At 44.3% G+C, this 27,824-nt stretch overlaps 1 protein-coding gene across 7 annotated transcripts in view; it reads left to right on the top strand.

The window, feature by feature from the left end:
- The window catches only part of lepr (leptin receptor), a 95,457-nt gene that overhangs the window by 14,274 nt on the left and 53,359 nt on the right, over positions 1-27,824 (top strand). For all 7 annotated transcript variants that reach the window (XM_052012882.1, XM_052012879.1, XM_052012877.1 and 4 more), the window contains exons 3-6: positions 10,407-10,688; positions 22,067-22,190; positions 24,048-24,229; positions 27,670-27,815. In XM_052012882.1, coding sequence (XP_051868842.1) covers positions 10,407-10,688; positions 22,067-22,190; positions 24,048-24,229; positions 27,670-27,815 — 734 coding nt within the window. The remainder of the gene's footprint in view (positions 1-10,406; positions 10,689-22,066; positions 22,191-24,047; positions 24,230-27,669; positions 27,816-27,824) is intronic.

The following is a 27,824-nucleotide window of genomic DNA, read 5'->3' as shown; positions in this document are numbered from 1 at the left end:
TTTTCATTGCATTCTTCTGGAATACTCACTTGGAATTAATTAAGCAAGAGTAGTACAAATAAATCCACGACTGATACTGAGGGGTTGTTGTGGGAATTAAGAGACTTGTGTAATTGAACACAAATCTTTGCATTGGAATAATTTGATTCTTTGAGACAAATAGAAAAGTGTTTTCATTTCAAGCATCAAAGTAAAATGTTTAGAACGATTATGTTCAAAAGCCAAATCTGAACATTATGCAAAAAGAAACTAACCAGTCAAATTTCTCTACACCAATCTTGAAAGTTTCAATTGAATTGACTTAAAGGTTTATTATCCAAAGAAAATAAAGCTAATTCTCTTGTAAGTGATCCAAAGTTTAAGAAATTTAATCTTTCAGCAAGGTTCCACAGCATTTTTTCTCCATAATTTAAATTCCTGATACCCTGAACCATCTGTATGGCTTGTTTCTTTACCTTGAAGCAAGATTATATAAAAAAAACTTTTTTTATGTATTTTTGGAACTGATTTGATATATGAACCAATTCCAAACCTTCTCTGTTTTCCCACTTTTTGTCTTTGTGCATTGACTTCAGTGAACTTTTGGTGAGCAGTAAAGAGACTTCTTGTGCCTGAATGTGCACACAGCTTTGCTAATTTATTAAATGACCTGCGGTAAATAGCCGATTGTGATTGAGCTGTGTTTCCTCTGGAAGTTGATGTAAAAAGAGATAAATTGTGATGAGTTACGCAAAACCACAGTTACAGCATAATGTGTCAGTGATTAAAGGGCTTTGTGGTTCAGTGAAGCCTGAGCTTATGAATAACTTGTTTTTAGAAATATTGTCTGAGAAAATGCCAGTTAAGAAGTTAGAGGTAATATACACTCAGATTAATTTGGTACCTTTTACCTTTTTGTACTATGTGATTCAGACTTGGTGTGTGTCAGACTTGGTGAGGCAGAGCAGTGCTGTATTTATTGACATCATTGACGTGGTGCAGTGCGGTACATGATGCTAATGTCTTCTTTACCTAATGATGCTTGCAGTCAGAAGCAATCTGGTAGAAAGGCAACTCTGTAGTATAAATGACCCAATAAAGAAACGTTACTTGGAAGGCTGTCTGAATACTCATGGTATTCTCCCTGACACCCACAAATCTTTTAGATTTCATACATAGCACAAGGCATTGCAATTAAGGACATACAAGGTGCATAATTGCAAAAGTAAGTTCAGTGAAGGCGACTAATCGACTTTCCATCTTATTCTTCCATGGTGATTCCGCAGATTTTGCCTCCATTACCATCACCCTTATTAAGAACAAGGGCGATGAACTCAGAGCATGGATCAGTACATGGAATTATGACGTTGTGGCCATTACAGAGACTTGGCTGTTGCAAGGGCAAGATTGGCTGCTTGATGTTCTGGGGTTTAGATGTTTCAAAAGGGATAGGGAAAGAGGTAAAAGGGGAGGGGGAGATGGCATTGCTAATCAGGGATAGTATCACAGCTGCAGAAAGGGACGATGTCATGGAGGGATCGTCTACTGAGTCAGTGTGGGTGGAAGTTAGAAACAGGAAGGGAGCGATCACTCTATTGGGAGTATTCTATAGGCCCCCCAATAGCCACCGGGACACTGAGGAACATGTTTTCAGGGAAATGCACAGAAGAAATGTGGAGGCTGTTTGGGGAACACTTCCATGGAGTTCTGGATAGGTTCGTCCCACTGAAACAGGGAAAGGATGGTAGGGTAAAAGAAGAGAGGTGATATATTTAGTCAAGAGGAAGAAGGAAGCATACTTGAGCTTTAGGAAGCAAAAATCAGGCAGGGCTCTTGACAATTATAAGGTAGCCAGGAAGGAGCTTAAGAAGGGACTTGGGAGAGCTAGAAGGGGACATGAGAAGGCCTTCGTGAGTAGAATTAAGGAAAACCCCAAGTCGTTCTACACATACTTGAGGAACAGGAGGACTAGAGTGAGAGTAGGACCGCTCAGGGATAAAGGGGGAAACGTGCCTGGAGGTAGGGGAGGTCCTTAATGAATACTTTGCTTCAGTGTTCACGAGGGAGAGGGACTTTGACGAATGTGAGGTTAGTGTAGAACAGGCTAATGTGCTGGAACATGTTGAGGTTAAGAAAGAGGTAGTGTTGGAGCTTCTGAAAAACATTTGGATAGCTAAGCCCCTGGGACTGGACGAGCTATACCCCTGGTTAGTATGGGAAGTGAGGGAAGAGATTGCTGGGGTGTTGACTATGATATTTGCATCCTCCCTTGCCACAGGAGTGGTACCAGAGGATTGGAGGATGGCTAATGTTGTTCCCTTGTTCAAGAAAGGTAATAGGGATAATCCTGGGAATTATAGACCAGTGAGTCTTACTTCAGTGATGGGCAAGCTATTGGAGAGGATTCTTAGGGACTAGATTTGCAAGCATTTGGAGAACCATAGTCTTATTAAGGATAGTTATTTCATGGCTTTGTGAGAGGCAGGTTGTGCCTCACAAGCCTAACTGAGTTTTTGAGGAGGTGACAAAACAAATTGATGAAGGTAGAGTGGTGGATGTGGTGTATATGGACTTTAGTAAAGCATGTGACAAGGTTCCCCATGGTAGGCTGATCCAAAAAGTCATGAGGAATGGGATCCATGGTAACTTGGCTGCGTGGATTCTGAACTGGCTTGCCCACAGAAGGAAGAGGGCAGTAATAGATGGAGAATATTCTACCTGGAGGTCGGTGACTAGTGGTGTTCCACAGTGATCTGTTCCGGGACCCCTGCTCTTTGTGATTTTTATAAATGACTTGGATGAGGAAGTAGAGGGATGGGTTAGTGAGTTTGCAGATGGCATGAAGGTTGGAGGTGTTGTGGATAGTGTAGAAGGTTGTCTTGGGTTACAATAGGATATAGACAGGATGCAGAGTTGGGCGGAAAAGTGGCAGATGGAGTTCAATCCAGACAAGTGTGAAGTGATACACTTTGGAAGATCGAATTTGAAGGCAGAATGCAAAGTTAATGGCAGGATTCTGAGCTGTGTGGAGGAACAGAGGTACCTTGGGGTCCAAGTCCATAGATCCCTCAAAGTTGCCGCATAAGTTGATAAGGTGGTTAAGAATGAGTATGGTGTGCTGGCCTTCACTAGTCGGGGGATTGAGTTCAAGAGCTGCTAGGTAATGTTGCATCTCTATAAAACTCTGGTTAGACCACGCTTAGAGTATTGTGTTCAGTTTTGGTCACCTCATTATAAGGATGTGGAAGCTTTAGAGATGGTGCAGAGGAGATTTACCAGGATGCTGCCTGAATTGGAGAACATGTCTTATGAGAAAAGGTTGACCGAACTAGAGCTTTTCTCTTTGGAGCGACGCAGGATAAGAGGCGACTTGATAAAGGTGTATAAGATTATGAGGGGCATAGATAGAGTTGACGGTCAGTACCTTTTCCCCAGCGCAGCAATAACCAGTACCAGAGGACATTCATTTAAGGTCAGGGGAGGTGTCAGAAGCAGGCTTTTTACAAAGAGAGTGGTGGGTGCCTGGAAAGCGCTGCTGGGGGTGGTTGCAGAGGTTGATACAATAGGGACATTTAAAAGGCTTTTGGATAGGCACATGGAAGTAAGAAAAATAGAGGGTTATGGGCTGTGCAGGAGGGAAGGGTTAGATTGATCATGGAGGAGGTGTTCATATAGTTCAGCACAACATCGTGGGTCGAAGGGCCCGTACTGTACTGTTCTTTGTACCAATCTAGCTATTGATCACTCTTTGCAAGAAATCAACTGTTTTCATCTTGAACAACCTTCTCTAGCAGTTGTGGTTAACTTGTGGTTTGCTCCCTGTTACCATTTGCATTCAGCAAAGCATTTTTTATTTCTTATTTTCAGCTCAATTATTACCTCGCTATCTGGGAAGGTTTAAATTTGAGTAGTAGGGGGAATAGGAACTTGAGCAGAGAGGTAGAAGAGGAGGAATAAAGGAGAGGCAGAGAAATCAAGGGTGAGAAACAATGAAGCTGAAGTGCAGAAAAAAGCTAAGAGGGCTAATAACATTAAAAAGACAAGTCTAAAGATCACAAGATCACAAGACAAGGGAGCAGAAGCAGGCCACTTGGCCCATCGAGTCTGCTCCAAGGAAAAGGGAAAAAGAAATGGGGAATGGGGAGAAAAAAAAAACCCTATTCTAATCCCAATTTCCGGCCTTATCCCCATATCCCTTGATACCCTGACTATTTAGATATCTATCTATGTCTTCCTTGAACGCCCCCACTGATCTGGCCTCCACTGCTGTACGTGGCAAGGAGTTCCACAAATTCACCACCCTCTGGCTAAAGAAATTTCTCCTCATCTCTGTTTTGTGCCTTAATGCATGGAGCATTCACAATAAGGTCAATGAATTAACAGCACATATAGATAAAAATGGTTATGATGATGTTGGTATTATGGAGATATGGTTGCAGGGTGACCAAGGGTGGGAACTGAATATCCGGGGGTATTCAATATTTAGGAAGGACAGGTAAAAAGAGAAAAGAAGTGGGGTTTGGAGCATTTGGTTATAGGGTTTGCCATTCAATAATGAGATGAGGTGAATGGTAGAGCTCTGATGTGTGTGGTAGAACAGAGGGACCTGGGAATACAGATCCATAGTTCCTTGAAAGTGGCATCACAGATAGATAGGGTCATAAAGAGAGCTTTTGGCACTTTGGCCTTCGTAAATCCGGGCATTGAGTACAGGAGCGGGGATGTTATGCTGAAGTTGTATAAGACGTTGGTGAGGCCAAATTTAGAGTATTACATGCAGTTATGGTCACCTACCTACAGGAAAGATGTCAATAAGCTTGAAGGAGTGCAGGGAAAGTTTACAAGAATGTTGCTGGGACTTGAGGACCTGAGTTATAGGGAAAGGTTGAATAGGTTAGGACTTTATTCCCTGGAGAGAAGGAGAATGAGGGGAAATCTTATAGAGGTATACAAAATTATGAGGGGTACAGATAGGGTGAATGCATACATGCTTTTTCCCCTAAGGTTGGGTGTGACTAGAACTGGAGGACATAGGTTCAGGGTGAAAGGTGAAATATATAAGGAGAATCTGAGGGGGAAGTTCTTCACCCAGAGGGTGGTGCGAGTGTAGAATGAGCTGCCTGCGAAGTGGTGGATGCGGGTTCAATTGCAACATTTAAGAGAGGTTTGGATAGGTACATTAATGGAAGGGGTTTAGAGGGATATGGTCCGGGTGCAGGTAGATAGGACTAGGCAGAAGATCAGCCGGCATGGACTAGATGGATTGAAGGGCCCGTTTCTGTGCTGTAGTACTCTATGACTCTATGAGAAAGTTCTCCACTCAAGGGTAGTGAACTGAAATAATTCATTTTGAGTTATTTCAATTTTAATAGTTAAAAGGCTCGGAATGTCTCCTGTCAAAGCCTGTCAGGGTTGTTTTGGGCCAGAGCCACTGCAATCTTTTTTTCACTCAGATGATGTTGCTGAATTCTAGTGCTGGAAACACTCTCCACATCAGGCCCAGATAAGTGCAAGTGTAGGCAGTGCTACTGGGCATTCCAGCATGATCCAATCTGTTAAGTGCATGAAGCAGTATGATTGTTTGCAATCTTGAGATGATGAGGCCGTGAGTGAGAACATGAAAATCTCAATCAGGATTCTGACTCTTTACTTCTCTGTTTCACATCAAGTATAAACGTAGTTCAATCTTAGTAATTTACAATTGCCACAAATTTCCCCCAAATCATTTGCCTCAATGTTTTCCTTCGACAAATTTTCCCAATATGTTTGTATTGAAAGTAATAACTTTAATTTCAATATTAAATGCTGTGTCAATCAACATTAATCATGTAACCACTATTGGTTTATAGTTTATTGAAATCCATGCACATCGCAGAGTGAAGGAACCCATGATTCCATATCCATTGAGTTTCTAATTGAATCATGTTACTTTGGAGATATTATTACTTGCTTTGTATGGTGAATGCTGGCTCGGTTCAAGGTCATTTGATTGCTAAAAAGCAGGAGGAGGGGGGATAAACATTAAATCAGAGCTACATTCCACATTCAGATTGGTTCTCAGTTGAAGCTTGATAACAATCAATAACGAGGAGATGAGGTTCATGTGGACTCTGAGATTTACTGACTATTACCATACCATAGGATGCACTTTCTCTGTGAAAATAAAAGTTGACATTGGAATGAAATATGTGTGTCATTTTGTACTTGTGTGAATTTTGTAAATACATTTGAAAGGGAAAAACTTTATCTGAAGACTTTCAACTGAAGCCTATCTGATTTACCTCATTTGGAAACTTAATTCACTTCCTACAAATGAAAGTGTTGAGGAAAAAGTTCAGAGGATAACTCTTATGACCTATTAATGACTAAGTCATTTATTGTAACCTCATGCTTTATTACTGAAATAATTGACATTGTACTAAACTCCTATTTGGTCAGGTGCAGCAGCACTGTTACTCTCCAGTTTATGTTAGTGCCTTAGGAAAAGCAATTTCTCTAACTTCTGGTAACCCCACCCCATTCTTTGTCTCCCCCTCCCCCCCCCCTCCCTCCCTCCCTCTCCCCCCCCTCCCTCCCTCCCTCTCCCCCCCCTCCCTCCCTCCCTCTCTCCCTCTCCCCCCCCTCCCTCCCTCTCTCCCTCTCCCCCCCCTCCCTCCCTCTCTCCCTCTCCCCCCCCTCCCTCCCTCTCCCCCCCCTCCCTCCCTCTCCCCCCCCTCCCTCCCTCTCCCCCCCCTCCCTCCCTCCCCCCCCTCCCTCCCTCCCTCCCTCCCTCTCTCTCCCTCCCTCCCCCTCCCTCCCTCCCTCTCCCTCCCTCCCCCCCCTCCCTCCCTCTCCCTCCCTCCCCCCCCTCCCTCCCTCTCCCTCCCTCCCCCCCCTCCCTCCCTCTCCCTCCCTCCCCCCCCTCCCTCCCTCTCCCTCTCTCCACCATCCCTCCCTCCCCCCTCCCTCCCTCTCCCTCTCCTCCCTCCCCCCTTCCCTCCCTCTCCCCCTCCCCCCCTCCCCCCCCTCCCTCCCTCCCTCCCCTCCCCGCCCTCCCTCTCCCCCCCTCCCTCCCTCCCTCCCTCTCCCCCCCTCCCTCCCTCCCTCCCTCTCCCCCCCTCCCTCCCTCCCTCCCTCTCCCCCCCTCCCTCCCTCTCTCCCCCCCTCCCTCCCTCCCTCCCTCCCTCTCCCCCCCTCCCTCCCTCCCTCTCCCCCCCCTCCCTCCCTCCCTCTCCCCCCCCTCCCTCCCTCCCTCTCCCCCCCCTCCCTCCCTCCCTCTCCCCCCCTCCCTCCCTCCCTCTCCCCCCCCTCCCCCCTCCCTCTCCCCCCCCTCCCCCCCTCCCTCTCCCCCTCCTCCCCCCCTCCCTCCCTCTCCCCCCCTCCCCCCCTCCCTCCCTCTCCCCCCCTCCCCCCCTCCCTCCCTCTCCCCCCCTCCCTCCCTCCCTCTCCCCCCCCCTCCCTCCCTCCCTCTCCCCCCCCTCCCTCCCTCCCTCTCCCCCCCCTCCCTCCCTCCCTCTCCCCCCCTCCCTCCCTCCCTCTCCCCCCCCTCCCTCCCTCCCTCCCTCTCCCCCCCTCCCCCCCTCCCTCTCCCCCCCCTCCCCCCCTCCCTCTCCCCTCCCTCCCCCCTCCCTCTCCCCCCCCTCCCTCCCTCCCTCTCCCCCCCCTCCCTCCCTCCCTCTCCCCCCCCTCCCTCCCTCCCTCTCCCCCCCCTCCCTCCCTCCCTCTCCCCCCCCTCCCTCCCTCCCTCTCCCCCCCCTCCCTCCCTCCCTCTCCCCCCCCTCCCTCCCTCCCTCTCCCCCCCCTCCCTCCCTCCCTCTCCCCCCCCTCCCTCCCTCCCTCTCCCCCCCCTCCCTCCCTCCCTCTCCCCCCTCCCTCCCTCCCTCTCCCCCCCTCCCTCCCTCCCTCTCCCCCCCTCCCTCTCCCTCCCCCCTCTCCCCCTCCCTCCCCCTCCCTCCCTCTCCCCCCTCCCTCCCTCTCCCCCTCCCTCTCCCCCCTCCCTCCCTCTCCCCCCTCCCTCCCTCTCCCCCCCTCTCCCCCCCTCCCTCCCTCCCTCCCTCCCTCCCTCTCCCCCCTCCCTCTCCCCCCCTCCCTCCCTCCCTCCCTCCCTCCCTCTCCCCCCCCTCCCTCCCTCTCCCCCCCCTCCCTCCCTCTCCCCCCCCTCCCTCCCTCTCCCCCCCTCCCTCCCTCTCCCCCCCCTCCCTCCCTCTCCCCCCCTCCCTCCCTCTCCCCCCCCTCCCTCCCTCTCCCCCCCCTCCCTCCCTCTCCCCCCCCTCCCTCCCTCCCTCTCCCCCCCCTCCCTCCCTCTCCCCCCCCTCCCTCCCTCTCCCCCCCCTCCCTCCCTCCCTCTCCCCCCCCTCCCTCCCTCCCTCTCCCCCCCTCCCTCCCCTCTCCCCCCCCTCCCCCCCCCCCTCCCCCCCCTCCCCCCCCCTCCCCCCCCTCCCTCCCCCCCTCCCTCCCCCTCACCACTCCCTCCCTCCCCCTCCCTCCCCCTCACCACTCCCCCCCCTCCCTCCCCCTCCCTCCCCCTCCCTCCCCCTCCCCCTTCCCCTCCCCCTCCCTCCCCCCTCCCCTCCCCCTCCCTCCCCCTCCCCCTCCCTCCCCCTCCCCCTCCCTCCCTCCCCCCTCCCCCCTCCACCCCTCCCCTCCCCCCTCCCTCCCCCCTCCCCCCTCCCCCCTCCCCCTCCCCCCTCCCCCTCCCCCCTCCCCCTCCCCCCTCCCCCTCCCCCCTCCCCCTCCCCCCTCCCCCCCCCCCTCCCCCCTCCCCCCCTCCCCCCCCCCCCTCCCCCCTCCCCCTCCCCCCCCTCCTCCCTCCCCCCTCCCCCCTCCCCCCTCCCCCTCCCCCCTCCCCCTCCCCCCTCCCCCACCCCCTCCCCCCTCCCCCTCCCCCCTCCCCCCCCCTCCCCCCCTCCCCCCCTCCCCCTCCCCCTCCCCCTCCCCCCCTCCCCCCTCCCCCTCCCCCCTCCCCCTCCCCCTCCCCCCCCTCCTCCCTCCCCCTCCCCCTCCCCCCCTCCTCCCTCCCCCCTCCTCCCTCCCCCCCTCCTCCCTCCCCCCCTCCTCCCTCCCCCTCCCCCCCCCTCCTCCCTCCCCCTCCCCCCCCTCCTCCCTCCCCCTCCCCCCCCCTCCTCCCTCCCCCTCCCCCCCCCTCCTCCCTCCCCCTCCCCCCCTCCTCCCTCCCCCTCCCCCCCTCCTCCCTCCCCCTCCCCCCCTCCTCCCTCCCCCTCCCCCCCCTCCTCCCTCCCCCTCCCCCCCCTCCTCCCTCCCCCTCCCCCCCCTCCTCCCTCCCCCTCCCCCTCCCTCCTCCCTCCCCCTCCCCTCCCTCCTCCCTCCCTCTCCCTCCTCCCTCCCCCTCCCTCCTCCCTCCCCCTCCCTCCCCCTCCCTCCTCCCTCCCCCTCCCTCCTCCCTCCCCCTCCCTCCTCCCTCCCCCTCCCTCCTCCCTCCCCCTCCCTCCTCCCTCCTCCCTCCCCCCTCCTCCCCCCTCCTCCCCCCTCCTCCCCCCTCCTCCCCCCTCCTCCCCCCCTCCTCCCCCCCTCCTCCCCCCCTCCTCCCCCCCTCCTCCCCCCTCCTCCCCCCCTCCTCCCCCCTCCTCCCCCCCTCCTCCCCCCCTCCTCCCCCCCTCCTCCCCCCCTCCTCCCCCCCCTCCCTCCCCCCCCTCCTCCCTCTCCCCCATGCTTTATTCCATGGTCAACTGCCCTCTCCTACCGGATTCCTCCTCCTTCAGCCCTTTGCCTCTTCTACCTATCACCTTTCAGCTCATTACATCTTCTTCCCTCCCCCACCCACCTACCTTTCCCCCCTCTCGCCTGGACTCGCCTATCACCTGCCTGCAGGTACTACTCCCCATCCCCCCACCTTCTTATTCTGGCTTCTGCCCTCTTCCTTTCCAGTCCTGACGAAGGGTCTCAGCCTGAAACGTCGACTGTTTATTTCCCTCCATGGATGCTGCCTGACCTGCTGAGTTCCTCCAGCACTTTTTGTGTATTGCTTAATACTTGCCACCAAGTCACAATTGACAGATTAAACATGTGTAATTTGTTTTAGCCCACTGCACTCCACTTGCACCACTTTTCTTAAAGGATCTGTGTGCTCAGTGGAAGTATTGCCATAGATTAGCGAATTTAATAGAGATGAGGGATCTTAATGCAATGAATCGGGTATAGTGTTAGCACAGGAATCCACTGGCTTTTGAAAGTCCTTGTGTATACACCATTCATCAATTAGGGCCAGTGGAAGAGGAAAGTTCAAGGAAACAATCAGCATAATAACATAGGCAAAGTTATGTTGTAAAAGGGTGAGGAAACAAGTGCTGCTGAATGTTTAAAACATTTTCTGTTTTTATTTTAATAGGGTAGGGTTGGGTGGGGAGGAGGCTTGTGTTTAAGTTCTTGCATTGAGTGCGCTGCACAATTAATAATTAAAACTTCAGTTCTCTCCTTTCCTTTCTTTGCAGGAGTATCTGTTTCAGTTTATGCACATGGTCCAGAAAAAGCCTTTGAGATTCCACCATGGAATTTTACGATGTTTTGCACACTGCAGAAGCAGGGAGCTACTGAAAAACACAGAAACTGGCAGCCCCAGCCGCACAGGAATTCAAGCAGTCTCCACTCTTCACTTAGTGAGCATATGAGAAATGCAAATACATCGCGTTCAAAAGACCAAGATGGCTTCAGTTGCTGTCTCTGGAAAGAGGCTGGTGTGCATTGCCCTGCACAGTTCATCAACAGAGAGAAAAGTAAGAATTTAGCTTCTTGGGTTGCATTGTCTTTCTAAGTGCTTTTGTTTTAAAAGTCAGTTTGCTCTTAAAAGAACCTTAGAAACCCACAGCTTATGTAAACATATTAAAGGAAACCAGCGTACAAAAGTCACTGAGGATTAAGTCCAAATGCAGTAAAACTAACTGATAACAGATGTGTTTGGCCATGGAATTATAATTTCCTTGATGGCATCATTATTAACTGGTGGATATTGTAAAAGGATTGGCAAATTCTAACATAACTCTGTTGAAATAGTGATGAAGATCTGTTTGAGCAGGATTGATTTCAAAACACGAAGCTTCTATTTTTTTTAAATTAAATTGAATTAGGGGTCTGTCCTTTCACTTTTTGAGTGTAAATCCAGCCCATAGTGGTTGATAGGAAAGTTCTGATCTCTGGCACTGTGAGTGACCGTTCACAAATTAAGTCCTGGTGGCCATAAACCCGAAGCATAAAATTGGCATGAGTAAGTATAGATTGGCACCAAACTGTAAATTTTGTTTAGACAGCTGAATTCTTGTAGACACAACAGGAATTTGGGAGAGGTGGGGGGGGGGGGTGCGGTGGGGGGAGAATTGTCAGGGGGAAAATATTAGCATTGTAATTTATTCAAATAATATTATATCTGATTGGTGAGACCTTTGGACTAGAATTGAATGTCCAACATCAAATATGCTCCTTTGTCCAGCACTAACACCTCTAGCTGAAGGTAAAACTTTAAAATGTAATGTTAAATCTTTTAAAAACGTGGTTGACTGAAGAGTCTTATTTTAAAATCTGAGATCAGTTGCATCATTGTGCCACAGGCTGTCACCAGGTTTTGAATGCCCGATTTATGGACACTCATACATATGAATGAGCTCCTATTATACCATTAAATTCAGATGTCCAACATACATGCATGCATTCGATCCTGTGAATGGCAGTCTAATTTCCTCTTTCTCTCTACTTTTAGCAATTGTTCTTTCTTATCACTCTTATGTGCTTTTGATGCCATTCATTACAAAACTATGGAGTATGGCTATCATATCGAGAGGTTTTTGTGTATTTTATGACTTGCAGACAAAATTGGCATGGACGTCAGTAATGATGGAACCCAAATCACCCCTGGAATGGTTTGTATTGCAATTCGTGCTGGGCAGTGAAAGGAGGTTCAATTCACATCTGGCAACGTGGTGGTCTTCAGCAATCAAGGAAGACGGGGGATGGTGGGCTCAAAGAGAAAGTGTCTCATGTCAGGGAAAGGTAGTGGCCAGGTTTGTAGGATTGGGGGTGTGGGCGTGAACGATGGTATGCACGGAGAGTGGTGGTGAGGCAGATTTTCTGGAAGAGTGACACCCATCAGGGAATAATTAGCTGGTAGAAATGGCAGTGATCCACACAGTGTGGAAATTTGTGTCCATTGACAGGGTGGGCCTGGCAAGATGTGGGAATAGCATTCTCAGAATGAAAATTTGTTGGGGGTTGGGTGTGCAGGATAAGTAATGGGAATTAAGAGTTTACCGGGGGTTTGGTGGCTGGCAGCAGCCTGAACTCTTTTTTTCAGGGGTTTTGCTCCACTTTTATGCAAGTACACTTTAAAGCAATATTGATCATAATTTGTGTACATGTCTTTAAGGCCCTCCTTTTAGGTAGCATCCGACCTTGGGGAAAGCCAGGTTTGCCATTAAGGCATCAATCTGGTTTTGGGCTTCTGACTTTGATGTGTAAAGGATAACCTTTGTCAGGCATAGAGGAGTACAGCACAGGAACAGGCCCTTCAGCCCACGATGTTGTGCCAAACTAATTAAGCTAATGACACCTAATTAAACTAATCCCTTCAGCCTACACATGGTCCATATCCCTCCATTCTCTGCATATTCATGTGTCTATCTAAGAGCCTCTTAAGCATTTCTATCATATCTGCCTCCACCACCACGCCTGGCAGTGCATTCCAGGCACACACCACTCTCTGTGTAAAAAAAACACAAGCTTGCCTTGCACATCTCTTTTAAGGTGAGATGGGGAAAAATGTATGCCCTCTAGTATTACACATTTTGACCCTGGGAAAAAGATACCAGCTGTCTACTCTATTTATGCCTCTCATAATTTTATAAACTTCTATTGGGTCTCCTCTCGGCCTTCGCTGCTCCAGAGAAAACAACCCAAGTTTGTCCAACCTCTTCTTATGGCACATGCCCTCTAATCCAGGCAGCATTCTAGTAAATCTCTTCTGCACCCTCTCCAAAGCCTCCACATTCTATAATGGGGCAACCCGAATTGAAAGCAGTACTCAGGATGTGGCCTAACCAGAGTTTTATAAAGCTGCAACATAACTTCCTGACTTGAACACACAATGCCTTGAATAATAAAGGCGAGCATGCCATATGCCTTCTTTACTACCCTATCAACTTTGCGGCCACTTTCAGGGAGCTATGGACTTGGACCCCAAGATCCCCAGTGGCATGGCCACTATTTGCTGTGGTACATAGTGTACATCTAATGAGGAATGTTGGGATCTAACTTTCCTCCAATGTCCTCAAAGGTACTCTGATCTCCTGGGATAAAACAGGAAATCTGATATTACTCCACAAAATCAGAACATGTCCAAAGTTGTTGATTCACCAATCATTATTTTTGACAAAGGAGTTAAGTTTGAATTTTACCTTCATTTAGAGATGTTAGCGCTGGATAAAGCAGCGTACTTGATTTTGGACATGCAATACCATTCTCAAGTTGCAGTAAATGCTTTGAGCTGCTGAGGAGTAAATTCCCTTCCTGTAGCAGCCTTCAAATGTCATGTCACTGATCACTTCTTTTCCAGACTTAAGATCTCTCTTACTGATTTCCACTTTTGCACCCTGCACTGGGGATTCTGGTCCCTTACTGATTTTTACTAAAGTTGTAATGTATGCCTTTTGGCATTGATTTTGGTACACTTCTGTTTTAAGGCCCTTGTTTTAAAATTTAAATAATTTTGAAATTGACAGCACAGTACGAGTTGCCCAGTGGGTAGCTTGTGTGGGGATTCATCTGCAATTTACACAATGGATCTTTTAGCCAATGACAGACATTTAGTACAACATGGAGATACAAGGGACTGCAGATGCTGGAATCTGGACCAACAACAAGCAATCTGCTGGAGGAAATCAGCAGATCAAGCAGCAACAGTTGGGGGAGGAATTGTCGATGTTTCGGGTTGAAACTCTGCATTATTTGGTATAATATCTTGTAATTTGGCTTGTATGTGCAGTAAGACAGTTTTGAGATGTAAATTAAAGTTTGTGCATGCTAATTTCCTATTAATGTGCAGAAAATCAAAAATAGAAGACATTCTAATTGATGTGTTTTGTCTGATTGTCTTGGATGGCAGTGCATTGAAATTGTACAGTAGCTTTTTAGCTGCAGACACTAGAGCACTGTAGGGAAGTAGGATGCCATTCAGTCCTGCAAGCCTGTCCTTTCATTTGGGTAATGAAGCTGTCCATGCGTGCATGAAGCAAGAACTGGACAACATTCACTCATGTATGATCATTCACAAGTAAAATTTGTACCGCATAAGCATGAGATAATGACTACTTTGAACAAAAGAGTTTCCCAGCATATTCCTTTGACATTCAAAAACATGACCATGTCCAAATCTCCCATTATCAATAGCCTTAGTGTCACAATCGACCAGAAATTTGAGTACCTTGCCACAAATAATATGGCCACAATAACAAGTAAGGGGTTGGGTATCCTGTGTTGGTGACTTGTCTCCTGACCCTCCCAAAATATTTCCATTATCACAAGGAGCAAGTCAGGATCATGATGGAATACTTTCCACTTGACCAGCTGAGTGCAACTCCAACCACCAAAAAGTTCGACGCCATCTAAGATCAAGCACCAATAATGCATCTTAAACATCCCCTCCATCCCCGACACATTGAGGCTGCAGCTGTCTGCAGTGCGTGTGACCCCGGAGCACCCCTAAGGACATGGGGAGCAGCTGCAAGGGATCCCACGTCACACCAGCCTGACTTGGGTATATGTAATCTATCCCTTATTACCCAGCAGTATTGCAGGAGTACTTTCATCGCAGGGGCTGCAGTGGTTCAAGGAGGCAGCTGACCACCATCTCAAATGATATTGAGGATGGACATTAACTGTCAGCTTTGGCAGTGACTCTCAGATCTGGAGAATGATTATTTTTAAATTGACTTGATGATTTTTGTATTTTTGTTCCATGTACCAGCTTTAATTCCCTGTTCCTTAACCTTGCTGGACAGAAGTCTTTATGTTATTCTTTTAACTTGCTAACCTCAAATATTTTTGTGGATAATTTCAGATTTTCACCACTTGTCTTGTTCACCTGTGATATTGACTTCCTAATTCTAATTTTATGTTGTCTTTTTTGATACAGAAAATAGTTTCACTCTGTCTAACCAACAAATGCTTTAATTGGTAATCTTGGGGACATCAATTAGATTGCCCCTTGTTTTTCTACGTTCAAAGGAATACAAGTTCAAGTTCAAGCTACAGATTTTGTCCTCAGAATTTAATCCTTTTAGTGTTGGCATCATTCTGGTGAATCTGCTCTGCAGGGCTTGTAGAACAAAGGAAATGCTCCAGCAAGCTGGGTAGCATGTCTGGAGCAAGAAATTAAGTTTATGTTTCAGGTTAGTGACCTTTAATGAGAAAAGTAAGAGAGGAAACGAGCTTTAAGGTGCAGAAAAAGGAGGAATGAAATCGGTTGTAAAGCGGGAGAGAGTGGGTGATAAAAGTGAGAGAGTGGTTAAGGAATAGCAGTTAGGAAAGGATGAGTTTAATGGATGTGAATAAAATCTGAAACAAGAAGAAAAATGTTGCTGGAAATACGAGGACATAAGGAGACTGCATATGCTGGAAGCTAGAGCAACAAATAATCTGCTGGAGGAACAGCGGATCAGGCAGCATCTGTGAAGGGAAATGAGTAGTCGACATTTTGGGTCAACACCCTTCATCTGGACTGATTCTGAGTTCGGATCAAGGGACCTGACCAGAAATGTCGACTGTCCATTTTGCTCCGCAGATGATGCCTGATCCACTGAGTTTCTCCAGCATTTTGTTTGTTGCTGGAAGTATTAGCTATAACATCTCTAACTGCCAGTTATCCAGTTATCTGTGGCCAGAAGTGAGCCCAGTGCTCCTGGTGGGATTTAATCAGAGCAGAGCACTGTGCAGGTGTATGTCTTCCAGTGTTGGAGGCCAATTTTCCATTAGCTTTTTTTTCTCTTTCCATAGTTATTTCTGTGCTTGAACTTATCAAGGAAGAATTCTTTAAAATTAATGCTTTAGTATCTCATTACTATTTAAGGGAATGGAAAAAAAACGAAATGTAACTATTTCACTTAAGCTATGTTGCAGTTTGGCATAAAGTCTGACACAAGTTATTTGTCCAAAAGATCTGGTTATTTTTGATTAGTACCTTGGCTGTAAAGTGCTACTGTACTAATTTATTAGAAATGAGAAAATCTCCTTATTTTAACCAATTTTGCACACATTTAAGGATTAGGCAATGCATGCTTTTATGATAATTGATGAACCTCCAGAAATACAAGGTACTTTAGATGTTTGCATCTTGTTTGTTTTTTTTGGGTGAAATTAAGGTGATTGATGCACAGTCATAAATAGAACTGTTAACAAGAGAAAGATGTTGCACCATCTGAGAATACTTAACTGCACTGGACTAATCTGCAAGCTCCGTGGAACAAAGCTTTGATCACCTGAAAACAGCTGGGCATGATTTTTAATGTTTTCTTGGTCCAAGAGCTGTTCCACTTGTGAATTGGTGTTACCAGAATTGAATTCATAGTTTTGTAAAGTACAAAATCTTCAAAGGCAAGAACTATCTCATCTGGCTAGCTGGGTTCTGAAGTGGAAAGTGCATTTTCATCCTTCTAATGTCTATTGGCCTTTATTTCACATATTGTGTATTTTTAATTCAAACACACTTGGTTTTCTTTCTGGCATGAACTTCGAAATGTGTTCTGGGATGTAAAATATTGAATAGAATTGCAAAAAATGTATTTGACATGAAACACAATAGGCAGCCTTGCTACAATTTTGTTCAAACTCACTAAAAAAAAATCAAGCTTTAATTTAATAAAAGCTATTTATAACAAAGAAACTTTAAATCCTTAATGCCTAATTATAAAAATAGATTGGGAGGAAGAAGTGACTAGAACATGTTCATTTCTTAATAAGAAAAGATGACTTGCTCTTATACAGCATCTTTCACGTCATTACAATACAATCCGTTAAGTAGTGAAAAACAGTTGAGTTGTTGTTATTACATAGGAAAACTCAGAATATGAAAACAAATCAGATAATTCTTTTTGGTGATATTGGATAAGGGATAAATATTATTTAGGAAATGGAAAAACTCCCCTGTTCTTTAAATGATGCTGAAGGATCTTTTACATCCACCTTAAAGTACCATCCAAAATGGTATAATAAATTATGTGTCCAAGTCCCTAAAGTAGATTTGAACCTACAACTTCACTTTGAGGTGAGTGCTGCCACTAATGCAAGATTCAAATATTGAATTAAGTTTCACCATGAACCATGAAAACACCTGAATGTGTGACTCTGACTGTGATCTTGTTCCGTCATCCCTGTCTCATCACTTTTCATTTTTGAACATGTTCAAAGGTTTTAAATATATTTAGTACCAGAAATGAAATGGATTGTTGGCCTCATTTGTAGTAATAGTGAATTACAATCCCCTATGAAAGTTGGAAAATTTGTTGGAAATTACAACTTACTCCTAACAAATTGATCAGATTATAACTATAGATGGCACTATTGCAATGTTGAAATCATTTCTTTGCTGCTTAGTGTAAATTTTGGCAAATTTTAACTCCAACTTCAAGAACCATCTTAGGCAGGAAGAATATAATTTTTCAACTTTGAATTTTGGAGTGTTAACAAATTTGCTTAACTTCTTTGTAATTGAAACATATGTAAGGAAACAAGGCACAAAATAAAACTAATTGAAAATTTTTTCTTCAGAATTTCAATCAGTTATCATTTGAAAAGTTGTTAAATTGGGGAAATGTTAAAAGATTTATTATCAAAAAGTCATTTAAATATTGGGAACGGTAATTTTAAGAATGGAACATGACATCGTTCTATTTTTAAATACCTTCATTGTCCTTCCCTCAAAACCTTTGGCTGTGTCATCACAACAGCTGTACCTATTACCTCTTTGCTGGGTTTAACAACCATCACCCATCCAATCCATCATTTACAAGATAATTAAAGAAATGTTTCCTGACATGAGCCATTAATTTCAATGTTATCGGTATGTTCCCATGTGATATGTGATTTCCCCCCCCCCCCCCCCCCATTTTGCAGGATTTTATTTTTTAATAAATTTCTGAATTAACCTTTCAAGTTTTTGATTAGTGTATTGTAAGGTCATTTTTATTTGTCTATTTTTAAGATTGAAGAGCTGGTTAACACTGTCACTTGCTTCAATACTGAAATTGATGGGTTGTGGTATGATAGTAATGGTGGTTGTCATGGAACAATAATTACTGTATACAGTTTAATCCTTATAAAATATCTATATAGCTTGGTATCTGCTTCTCTACTGAATACCTTCTGGGAAAGTACTTGCTATACAGTTAGAATTCTCATAAACCTATTTAAATTCCAGATTTTTATTCAGAATCTCCCTCCAGGTTTGAATAACACAACATTATTTCTAGTCTACACAACTGTTTATATAAATTCTGGTTGTTTCTACGCCAATAAAATCAATATCAGAAATACATCATGTGTATCAAACAAAATGTTCTTCCTACCTGGGTCTTCCCCACCACTCTGCATTTTAACCGTTTCAGACATATAACTTTTTTTTCAAAAATGACACTTTGAGGTATGACTGAAGTCCTCAAATTGGCATTTATTATTAATGCCTAGACATCCCAAGAGACTGCTCGTGGCCCAATGTCTTGAATTGCTGTAGTTCATGAGAAATTCTATCTAGTGAGATTGGAGTTTTAAATAGAGGGACAGCTTTTCCTGAAGGACATGTGAACCAGTTAGAATCTTAATAACAATTTGATATCTTCCTGGGCACTTTTTACTGATGCTTGCTTTCCATGGGTTGAGATATAAAAATATAATACAATACTGTTTGCTTTTGAAAGTTACTGCAGGACTACATCAGGCTGATGGGTGAGTGCAGGAGGAGGTGGAATGCTGGGCAGATTTATTCCTTGGCAATCTCTCCCAATAGATGGCATTGTTGTCCATCATTTTAACAAGTTTCTGAGCTGCAAGCACGTATAGAAGTTGGGGGTGTTGCCTGCAACCTCCTTTTTCTCTTTTGCAAAAAATATGTTTGAGGCATTCACAAAACTCTATTCCAAAGCTTCTCACAAAGCTGCAGACCATTCATGGAAGATAGAGGTATGTGGAACAAGGAAGCTGTGAGGAAATGCCTATGGAATGTCTGTTCTGGGGTGGAAATTGAGTGTTCAGGGATGGATTTTGGTGCCCTGCATCTCACCACTGCTTGTGAGGCAATCTTGCTAAATACTAATCTGAAACAGAAGTTAGCCTAATTATATATTATGCAATTTTAATTTCTATTGATGTCATTCATGGGACGTAAATGTCATTGGCAATGCCGGCACATTGCCTATTCCTTGTTGCCTCTGAACTGAGGTAGCAGTTAAGAGTCAACCACATGGCTTTGCGTCTGAAGTCACATATCAACCAAACTGGATTAATAAAGTAGATTTTCTTCCCTGAAGGGCATCAATGAGCCAGATGGGTTTTAAAGACAATCTGGTAGTTTCATGGTTGCTGGAACTGATGCTAAGTTTTTATTTAGTGATATTTTTAATTACTTGTATTTACATTCCCTGCCTGGCATGGTGAAATCTGAACACGTGTTACTGCATCAATGGCCAGTGACCACTGTTGAGCTTGTTACCATGGAGAAACGTCCAGGCTGGGGACAGCTGTGCAGTTTTACAAGGAGAGATGGAGACAGCAGCTTCCATCACTTCCAAATGAAGATATGGAGAGACTAGGATATGGGTAGTGCCCACACATGCTGCTAGTCTAGCAGTAGCCTTCACATACTATCCAGTCAGGATCAGCCCTGAGCCCTACATTTCAGTGCTGCCACTGCTCACCCCACTTACCTCAGCCTTCACTGGCAGCCGCAGTATATTATCTCTAAGTGGTGATAAGATCCCTTTAACCATTTCATTGCTGTTGGAGCACCAGAGGAGGTCAACCAGGTTCCTTGCACAGCAGTGCTTAGCAGGGGTTTGTGTTAGCTGTGCTATCAGTAACTCATCTCTCTACATATAATGCTCTAATGATCCCTTTTAGCACTGGTTCCATTGGGGCTCTTGTTCCTGGGAATGTATCACGTGTGCTAATCAAGATGCCAAGATACGTAAATACACACCATTGCTGTTGATGCCTTAGAGTCGTACAGCATGGAAACTATGGTCTGTGCTTAACATCAAGCATCCATTTAAAATAATCCCATGTGATTCTCCCCACATTCTCATCAACTATATTTGTTGTGTCTGTTTTGTCACTATTTTGAACATGGGCAGCATGTAATCTGTTTACAAATTGACAAATTCTCAGTTCAATTTCCATCTCTCACTAGTTGTCTGATAATTGGATAGGCTGTTCTTTGCTAATGCTTTAGTAAGCTGTCAGATGTTAACCATGTAAATTTATTTGATAATAGTTCTAGTTACATCTAACAGTAAATAGGGCGGCACGGTAGCATAGCGGTTAGCGCGACGCTATTACAGCGCCAGCGATTGGGGTTCGATTCCCGTCGCTGTCTGTAAGGAGTTTGTACGTTCTCCCGTGTCTGCGTGGGTTTCCTCCGGGTGCTCTGGTTTCCTCCCACATTCCAAAGACGTATGGGTAGGTTAATTTGGGTTTAAAATGGGTGCTGCGGACTCATTGGGCCGGAAGGACCTGTTACCACACTGTAAATAATGCAAACTGATGATTGTATCACATAATCAGACCTGCAATTATTTTCCGTTTATCTTCCTCTAGTACGTGACTTTTAGTGACGGAAAATGTTTAAACACATGTACAACTTAGCTGCAGCTTGTTGATAGAATATTTAAGTGAAATCTGTTTTGAAACAATATTCCTGTTTCATGGAGGTTTGTCTTTTGAAACTAAAATTGAATGACTGAGATTAATGACTTCTACCCAGAGAATGGAAAAAAATCAATTTAAATTTAGTGTACCAGTGAGTACATAAGAAATTTTATTGCAGGTGGAAATGCTTTTTGTCTTTGCAGCACGTGAATTGGGCTTTACTTGTTGATCAGCAAACATGAGGTCTTAAAACAAACTTTTAAATCCTTAAACACTCAGCATCTGAGGTATTAACTGCAGTTAACATTACTGGCATGGGCTCTTTTTTTCAAACCTAATAGGCTAAGATGATAATACTCATAGAACAGTACATAGAACAGTATAGCACCGAATAGGGCCTTTGGCCCACAATGTTATGCCAACATAGCTCATCCCTCCTACCTACAGAATGCCCATATCCCTCTATTTTCCTCTCATTCATGTGCCCATCCAAACCCCTCTTAAAAGCCCCCAATGAATTTGCCTCCACCACCCTATCAAGCAATACATTCCAGGCATCCGCCACTCTCTGAATAAAAAAAACGTACCCCTCATGTCTGTTCTGAACCTACCCCCTTTTCGCTTTACATGCATGCCCTCTGGTATTGGATCACTCAATAATGGGAAAAAGATATTGCTTGTCCACCCTATCTATGCCCCTCATAATTTTATACACTTCCAACAGATCACCCCTCAGCCTCTGCCGCTCCAGAGAAAAGAGCCCAAGTTTGTCCAGCCTCTCCTGATAGCATATGCCCTCTAATCCAGGCAGCATCCTAGTAAACCTCATCTGCACCCTCTCTAAAGTCTCGACATCCTTCCTATAGTGAAGTGACCAGAATTGTATGCAAAATGCGGCCCAACCAGAATTCTATAAAGATGCATTCCTACTCCTTAGATGATTCTGATAGTTACAGCAGGAGTCATTAATGCATTAATGAGGAGCAGGAAAAAAGTTATTTTTCCATTGCCCTTTTAATTAAAGGAGTCCAGGATCAATTGGATATCCAGTGCTACCTAAACTCAGTCCATCAGTGGTGAAAGGTGGAATGTTCTTGCTCAATATATGTGATTTTTACATCACTGTGTACATTTTTACACTGAACAATTAGGGCAGGAATTAAATCATCCTAAAACTATTTAACATTATTTTTTCATGAACTTGTTTGGTTCTTAGGTTTCATAAGATTTTTTGTTAATCATTTATCCTTCTCAGGTATAAGAATGGACATCAAGTGTTGGGCAACAGAAGACCTGACACTGTTTATCTGTACATTGAACCCAGAAGATTGGAAGATGAACGAGTTTGCCAAGTACAGAATAAAGCATCAGGATCAGCTGTAAGTTTACAAACTAAATAATCTTCTTTGGTAATATGATCTAGCCAAAGAAAATTCTGAAGCCCAGAAAATAGATCAAGGATAGTCTTGTTTCTTGTGGGATGGCTTGAAGGTCATTCTCAAAGCTGGTTGAATCTGGTGCATGGCAGGGTGATGTGACATGGATCAATGCCTGAAATTCCATTCATGGTGAACTCAGTTACAATTGTGCAAGGGTAGAAGTTGTTGCCTCCTAATGACATTTGTTCTGTTATTGGAGAACAACATTGGTTGTTAACTTTGGCATGATTTCACAGCAAACTGACCCATGAATAGAAGGGATAAAGCAAGTCTACCAAGAATCAGATGAAAGTGAAGTGGGGCATCTCTCAATTAGTTGCATAATTGATGCTGCTTGTAAGGATTAGAGAAAATTTATTTTGGCAACTTCTTATCTACTTGGCAAACAACTTCAGCTGCTTCATCAATGGCTTTCCATCCAGCATAATGTCAGAAGTGGGAATGTACAATGATGATTATTTTCTAAGTGTGGTCTAACCAGAATCTTACAGAGCTGCATCATTACCTCGGGGCTCTTAAACTCGATCCCTCGACTTATGAAAGTAGACAGCCAGCGCCTCTTTCCCAGAGCACCAATGCTCAATACAAGAGGGCATGTCTTTAAAGTAATGGGTGGGAAGTTCAAGGGAGATATCAGAAGAAGGTTTTTTACCCGGAGAGTGGTTGGGGCATGGAATGTGCTGCCTGGGGCGGTGGTGGAGGCAGGTACATTGGTCAAATTCAAGAGATTACTAGATAAGCATATGGAGGAATTTAAAATAGAGGGATATGTGGGAGGAAGGGGTTAGATAGTCTTAGGCGAGGTTTAAAGGTCGGCACAACATTGTGGGCCGAAGGGCTTGTATTGTGCTGTACTGTTCTATGTTCTATGATTATACAATGTTCAGTTCTACGTACAATTCCTCAGTGAATGAAGTAGCCCACGTCAGTATGCAGCAAGACAACATTCGGGCATAGGCTGATCAATGGCAAGTAACATTTGTGCCATGAAAGTATCAGGCAATGACTATCTTCAATGAGAGAGAGTCTGACCACCCACCCTTGAAAGTCAGTAGCATTACCATTGCTGAGTTCCCCATCGTCAATATCTCCGTGGTCACCATTAACCAGAAATTCAGCTGATCTAGCCAGATTAATACATGGCTAAAAAGTAGGTTAGAGGCAAGTATCCTGGGGCAAATGACTTGCCTCCTAACAACCCAAAGACTTTCCACCATTTACAAGGCACAATTCAGGAGTGTGATGGAATATTCTCTGCTTGCCTGAGTGAGTACAGGTCCAACAACTCTCAATCTCGACACCATCCAAGACAAAGCAGCTCCATTCAGCACCCCAAAAATTCATTCCTCTACCATCATTACACGGCGGTTACAGTGCTGTACTGTTCTATGTTCTTAGCTTAGCTCTCAATTTACTCACGTTGAAGGGCAATCATGTTTTGTTGACATCTTGTCCTATCTATCCCTGTTTGCTTGCTTTCCTGAGAGTACTGCTTCAGGATCGAGTACAGTTCCATAGCAGCTGGCAACCTGCTTGTACTTCACTCATTGATCGTTGTCGATCTGTGACTGTAACTTCAGGATTGTCAAAGGAGTACAATCAGCTAACAAAAATAAACCACTAGGTTTGAAAAGAGTCCATGGCAGAAATGTTAACTGCAGTTACTACCTCATGTGCTGAGTGTTTACAACTTTATAAGTTTGTTTTAAAATGTTGTATTTGCTGACCTTGAAGAATAAAGGCTTTCTTTGATTCAGAATTGGTACTTGACTTGTCTTTTGCTTCTGTTGTTTGCAGGTTACTTGACCAGAAGGAAAGCAACATTTCAACTTATGTTAGTAATTGTGTGGAGCAGCACGTAATTAAGTGCACCATACCCTCCCCTGATCTGAATCGCAAGTATTTCATTTGGATAGAGCTGATTACCAATTCTGGAACCTTACAGTCACCTTTGATGTTTGTCACACCAATAAATGTAGGTAAGTCTGGAGATAATTATGCTCTTGCAATGTTTAATGAAATAAACCTTTCTTGAGTGTAATATCATGGAGGTTGAAATGGGAAGCAGAGAAAAGATGGTGCTAACAGTGATTGGGTGACCCTCAACTAGACATTTTAAAGTGTGTTGATTGTGGGAAGGAAGAGTTGGTCAATACGTTTAAGGAAAAAATCTCTTGCTTGATTTCACATTTTATAAGTTTTCAGGCAGCTAGGATTTTGGATGGAGCATATTTAGGGCAATCTGGCAGAATCTGGTTTTCACAAAATGAGCAGAATAAAATCATCATCTGTTGCTGTAGAACATACAGTACCTTTGAAAAATATTTCAGATCAGTCATTCCATACTGTAGCCCAATTACGTGGCATTTGTGGTTAACCAGTATAATATATATTACACTTCACTGGAATATTGGTGGATCTCCTGCAAGTTGGAGGGGAATTGGAAGAAATGCGCTCTTAATAAACGCGGCTATAAAATCAATCCCATCTAAAATTTTTCCAGCATTATTTTCAGTTGTCTGTCACCACAGCCAAATTCCAGTTCAACTCTGAAAAGCCTGGCATGGATGGTTTGGTGTAAAGTTTAAGATTTCTTTAAATCTTTGCACCTCATTGGATCCAAAACCTTTTTTTTGGTGAATTCAGATTTCCAGCTTCCAGACTCTCACCTGTCTGAAGAATTTATTGACAGGAGGTATATGTGGAATGAATATTTTCAATTTACTGCTGTTGGACACCCCATGTTTTTGCTCTTAGGGTGTCAGAAGTTAAACTCATTATCTTTACAAATAATAATTTCCCGCTGTTGAAGCAAACCTTTTGACAAATGAATTGCAGCCTGCAGACATAACTCGATATTCTTACCCTTCCCTTTCCTCTGCATTTACCGGGCTGGCGCATTGCAAATCAATCCCTCGGTAGGTTTGGGATCTGGTTGAAAGACTTGAAGTTGGCATTGGCAAGAAGGAAACTTTCATCATCAGAGACCTAGGTTTCCCAAAACAGGGATTTTTTTTCCTCCTGGCATGACTCAACCATGCTCATATTAGATGTGTTTGTTTGTTCTTTTGGGCTGGCTTCTTATTGTTCCTTTATAAAAACTTATTCAGAATGTTAGCATTTCCTATCCTCAGTCTTGGTTACTTACTCCCCATTTTCTTTCTTGTCTCTGTTGGATAATAATTCCTTCTGCATTACACCAGTAATGTGTCTTACTCCTCAAACTCCAGTGAGTGTTCCCAGCTATGGCAAAATAATTACATTTCTCACCCCAGGCCTTTTTAGAGTCTGAGCAAGAGGCAAATTATGGGTACCTTTTGTGCTAAGGATTCTTGTTTATGAAGTTTCAAGTCAAATCTCCCCCATTTTAATGGAGTACAACAGTAAAATCAGCTGGTTTCAGTCTTTAGGCAGTGCTAAACTTAGTAGGAAATAGTAAATAATTGGAATCCTTGATCCACATTGTGCTGTGTGAATCATAACTTTACATTTGTTTGAGAAAATCAGAGTCAATGAATCACAAATGTTCTTCACTCATGGCCAACAGCAGTGGTAATTTACATTAACATTGGACAGTCCAGTAGATTCATTTGTTTATTTTTTGTGGGTAGACTTGATTTTCCTTCAAGTGCTGCATGTCTAATGCAGCCAACACATTTGGGTAGCCTTTTCTGAGCACTTTGCTGATTGCAGTCTATACCATGCAGCTAGGAGGTTCAAACATTTAAAGTTTAATTTCTCCACTTTTTTTCAATCCCTGTGTCATGCTGGCAGCTGCTTTCAGATGCACAACACGGAAAATTAGGAAACAGAAAATTTACAACATAGAAGGTGGGGGGGGCATTCAGTCTATTATGTATTTGCTAGTTAGTCTCATCCCACTTTCCAGCACTTGATCAATAGCTTGGCTCTTTAAGTACATATCCAAGTTTTTTTAAAATATGTTGAGTGTTTCCGCCTTTACCGGTCTTCCAGGCAGTAAGTGCCAGGCACCAAACCCCCTCTGGGTGAGAAGATATTTCCTTGGTGGTGGGTGAACGAAATTAACATTCTCTACGTTATGCAAAATAAAAGTCTTATTAAAGTGTGAAGTTTTACAATTCCTGTGGTACAATAGACTCTAAAAGAATAAGCTCATATTAACGCATGTTTCCCACTAAAAATCCAGTAGCCAAATTTTAAAGTTGAAGTTTTGGTAACATGGTGGTAGGAAGGAGAATTCTTAATCAATGGAAGATGGCGAGTCTATATTATGAATCGGTCACAATAAAGCATTGGATACTATAAAATATTGCAAAGCATTTCCTGTGCTGCTTAATGCAGTGTCTTGCATGCCTCAGACAATGGTATAATCATTTTTTCTGTTTTAGGTTGCAAATATATGTCTGGTCAATAAAATAGTCAATGCTGCATTATTTTCTTCATTAACTCGAAGTATTCTCATTTATTATGTAAAATAATGAGAGCTGTGGGTCTGTACAGAAAATCATAGCAAATGGAATATTCTCTTTCAAGAAGGGTACAATGTTGAACCATGAGAGGGAGGCATTTACCAACTCCTCTTTGATATATTGATTATTTTGTTTGTCAGTTTTGCCTTGGACCCAAGTCGTCTTCAGGAATCACTTCCCAAGGTTAATTTTTATTCATGCTTTATTGAACTATGTACTTAATGAATAGTTTGACATTACATTATGTCAAGTGGGTGAAGACCTGGGTCAGTTCAACATTTTATGTGAAACAAGTTAACATGTCATGTCATCACAAGCTGACAAACTCAACCATGTTCAAAAGCAAGGCATTAACTTTCATATACTTAGAATGATGTGGCAGATATTTGCTGAAAAGGAGAACGTGACAGAAAACTGAAGTAGGTGAGAGAATAAGATCAAAAGAAGTTACTTGGAAGGAATAAAGAAAAGTTCAAGTATTTAAAAAATGTAGCAGATAATTTAAAATTGTTGAGGAACTGGTCAGATGATGTTCTTTCCAAAGAACATTGGTTTGTATTTTAGACATTTTTTTAAACGCATTTCCTTCTGGCAAACTGCCAGTATCATTCTATGTGCCAAAATGGGCATTCAGCTGAGACTAATGTCAGACCTTGAGTGGATGGCTCCAATCTAATGGCATGAAATTGCCTGTCATCTTGATCCACATGGTTAGCCCAGATTTGTCAGAAACTTGAAAAGCTGATGGCTCTCCTGCAGGTCCAGCTGGTAAATTCCCTGAAAGTTGTTGAAATGAACAGGGAGTTCCAAAAGCAGCCTGCAGTCTGAATGGAGTTAACAATAGTAGCCAGGTTAACTGCATTTGTTCTGAGCTACAGATTGGAGATTCATCAGATATCGTGGGAAGGGAAGCTATCTGTAATGTCAGCTTAATTGTATCAGTGATTTTTTTTTCCTTGATTTTGCAGTGAAGGTAAATCCTCCCCTAAATCTTCAAACTGAAATGACAGTTGAAGGAATTTTCAACCTTAGTTGGTCAAGCCCAAATCCTGAACCATATCTCCTCCAGTTTGAAGTAAAATACTCCACAGGCAACCCAGAAAGAGTTTGGAAGGTACGTTAG

Source organism: Pristis pectinata, chromosome 3 (assembly GCF_009764475.1).
Source record: "Pristis pectinata isolate sPriPec2 chromosome 3, sPriPec2.1.pri, whole genome shotgun sequence".
Lineage (NCBI taxonomy): Eukaryota > Metazoa > Chordata > Chondrichthyes > Rhinopristiformes > Pristidae > Pristis > Pristis pectinata.
This window is presented reverse-complemented; position numbering and strand designations above follow the sequence as displayed.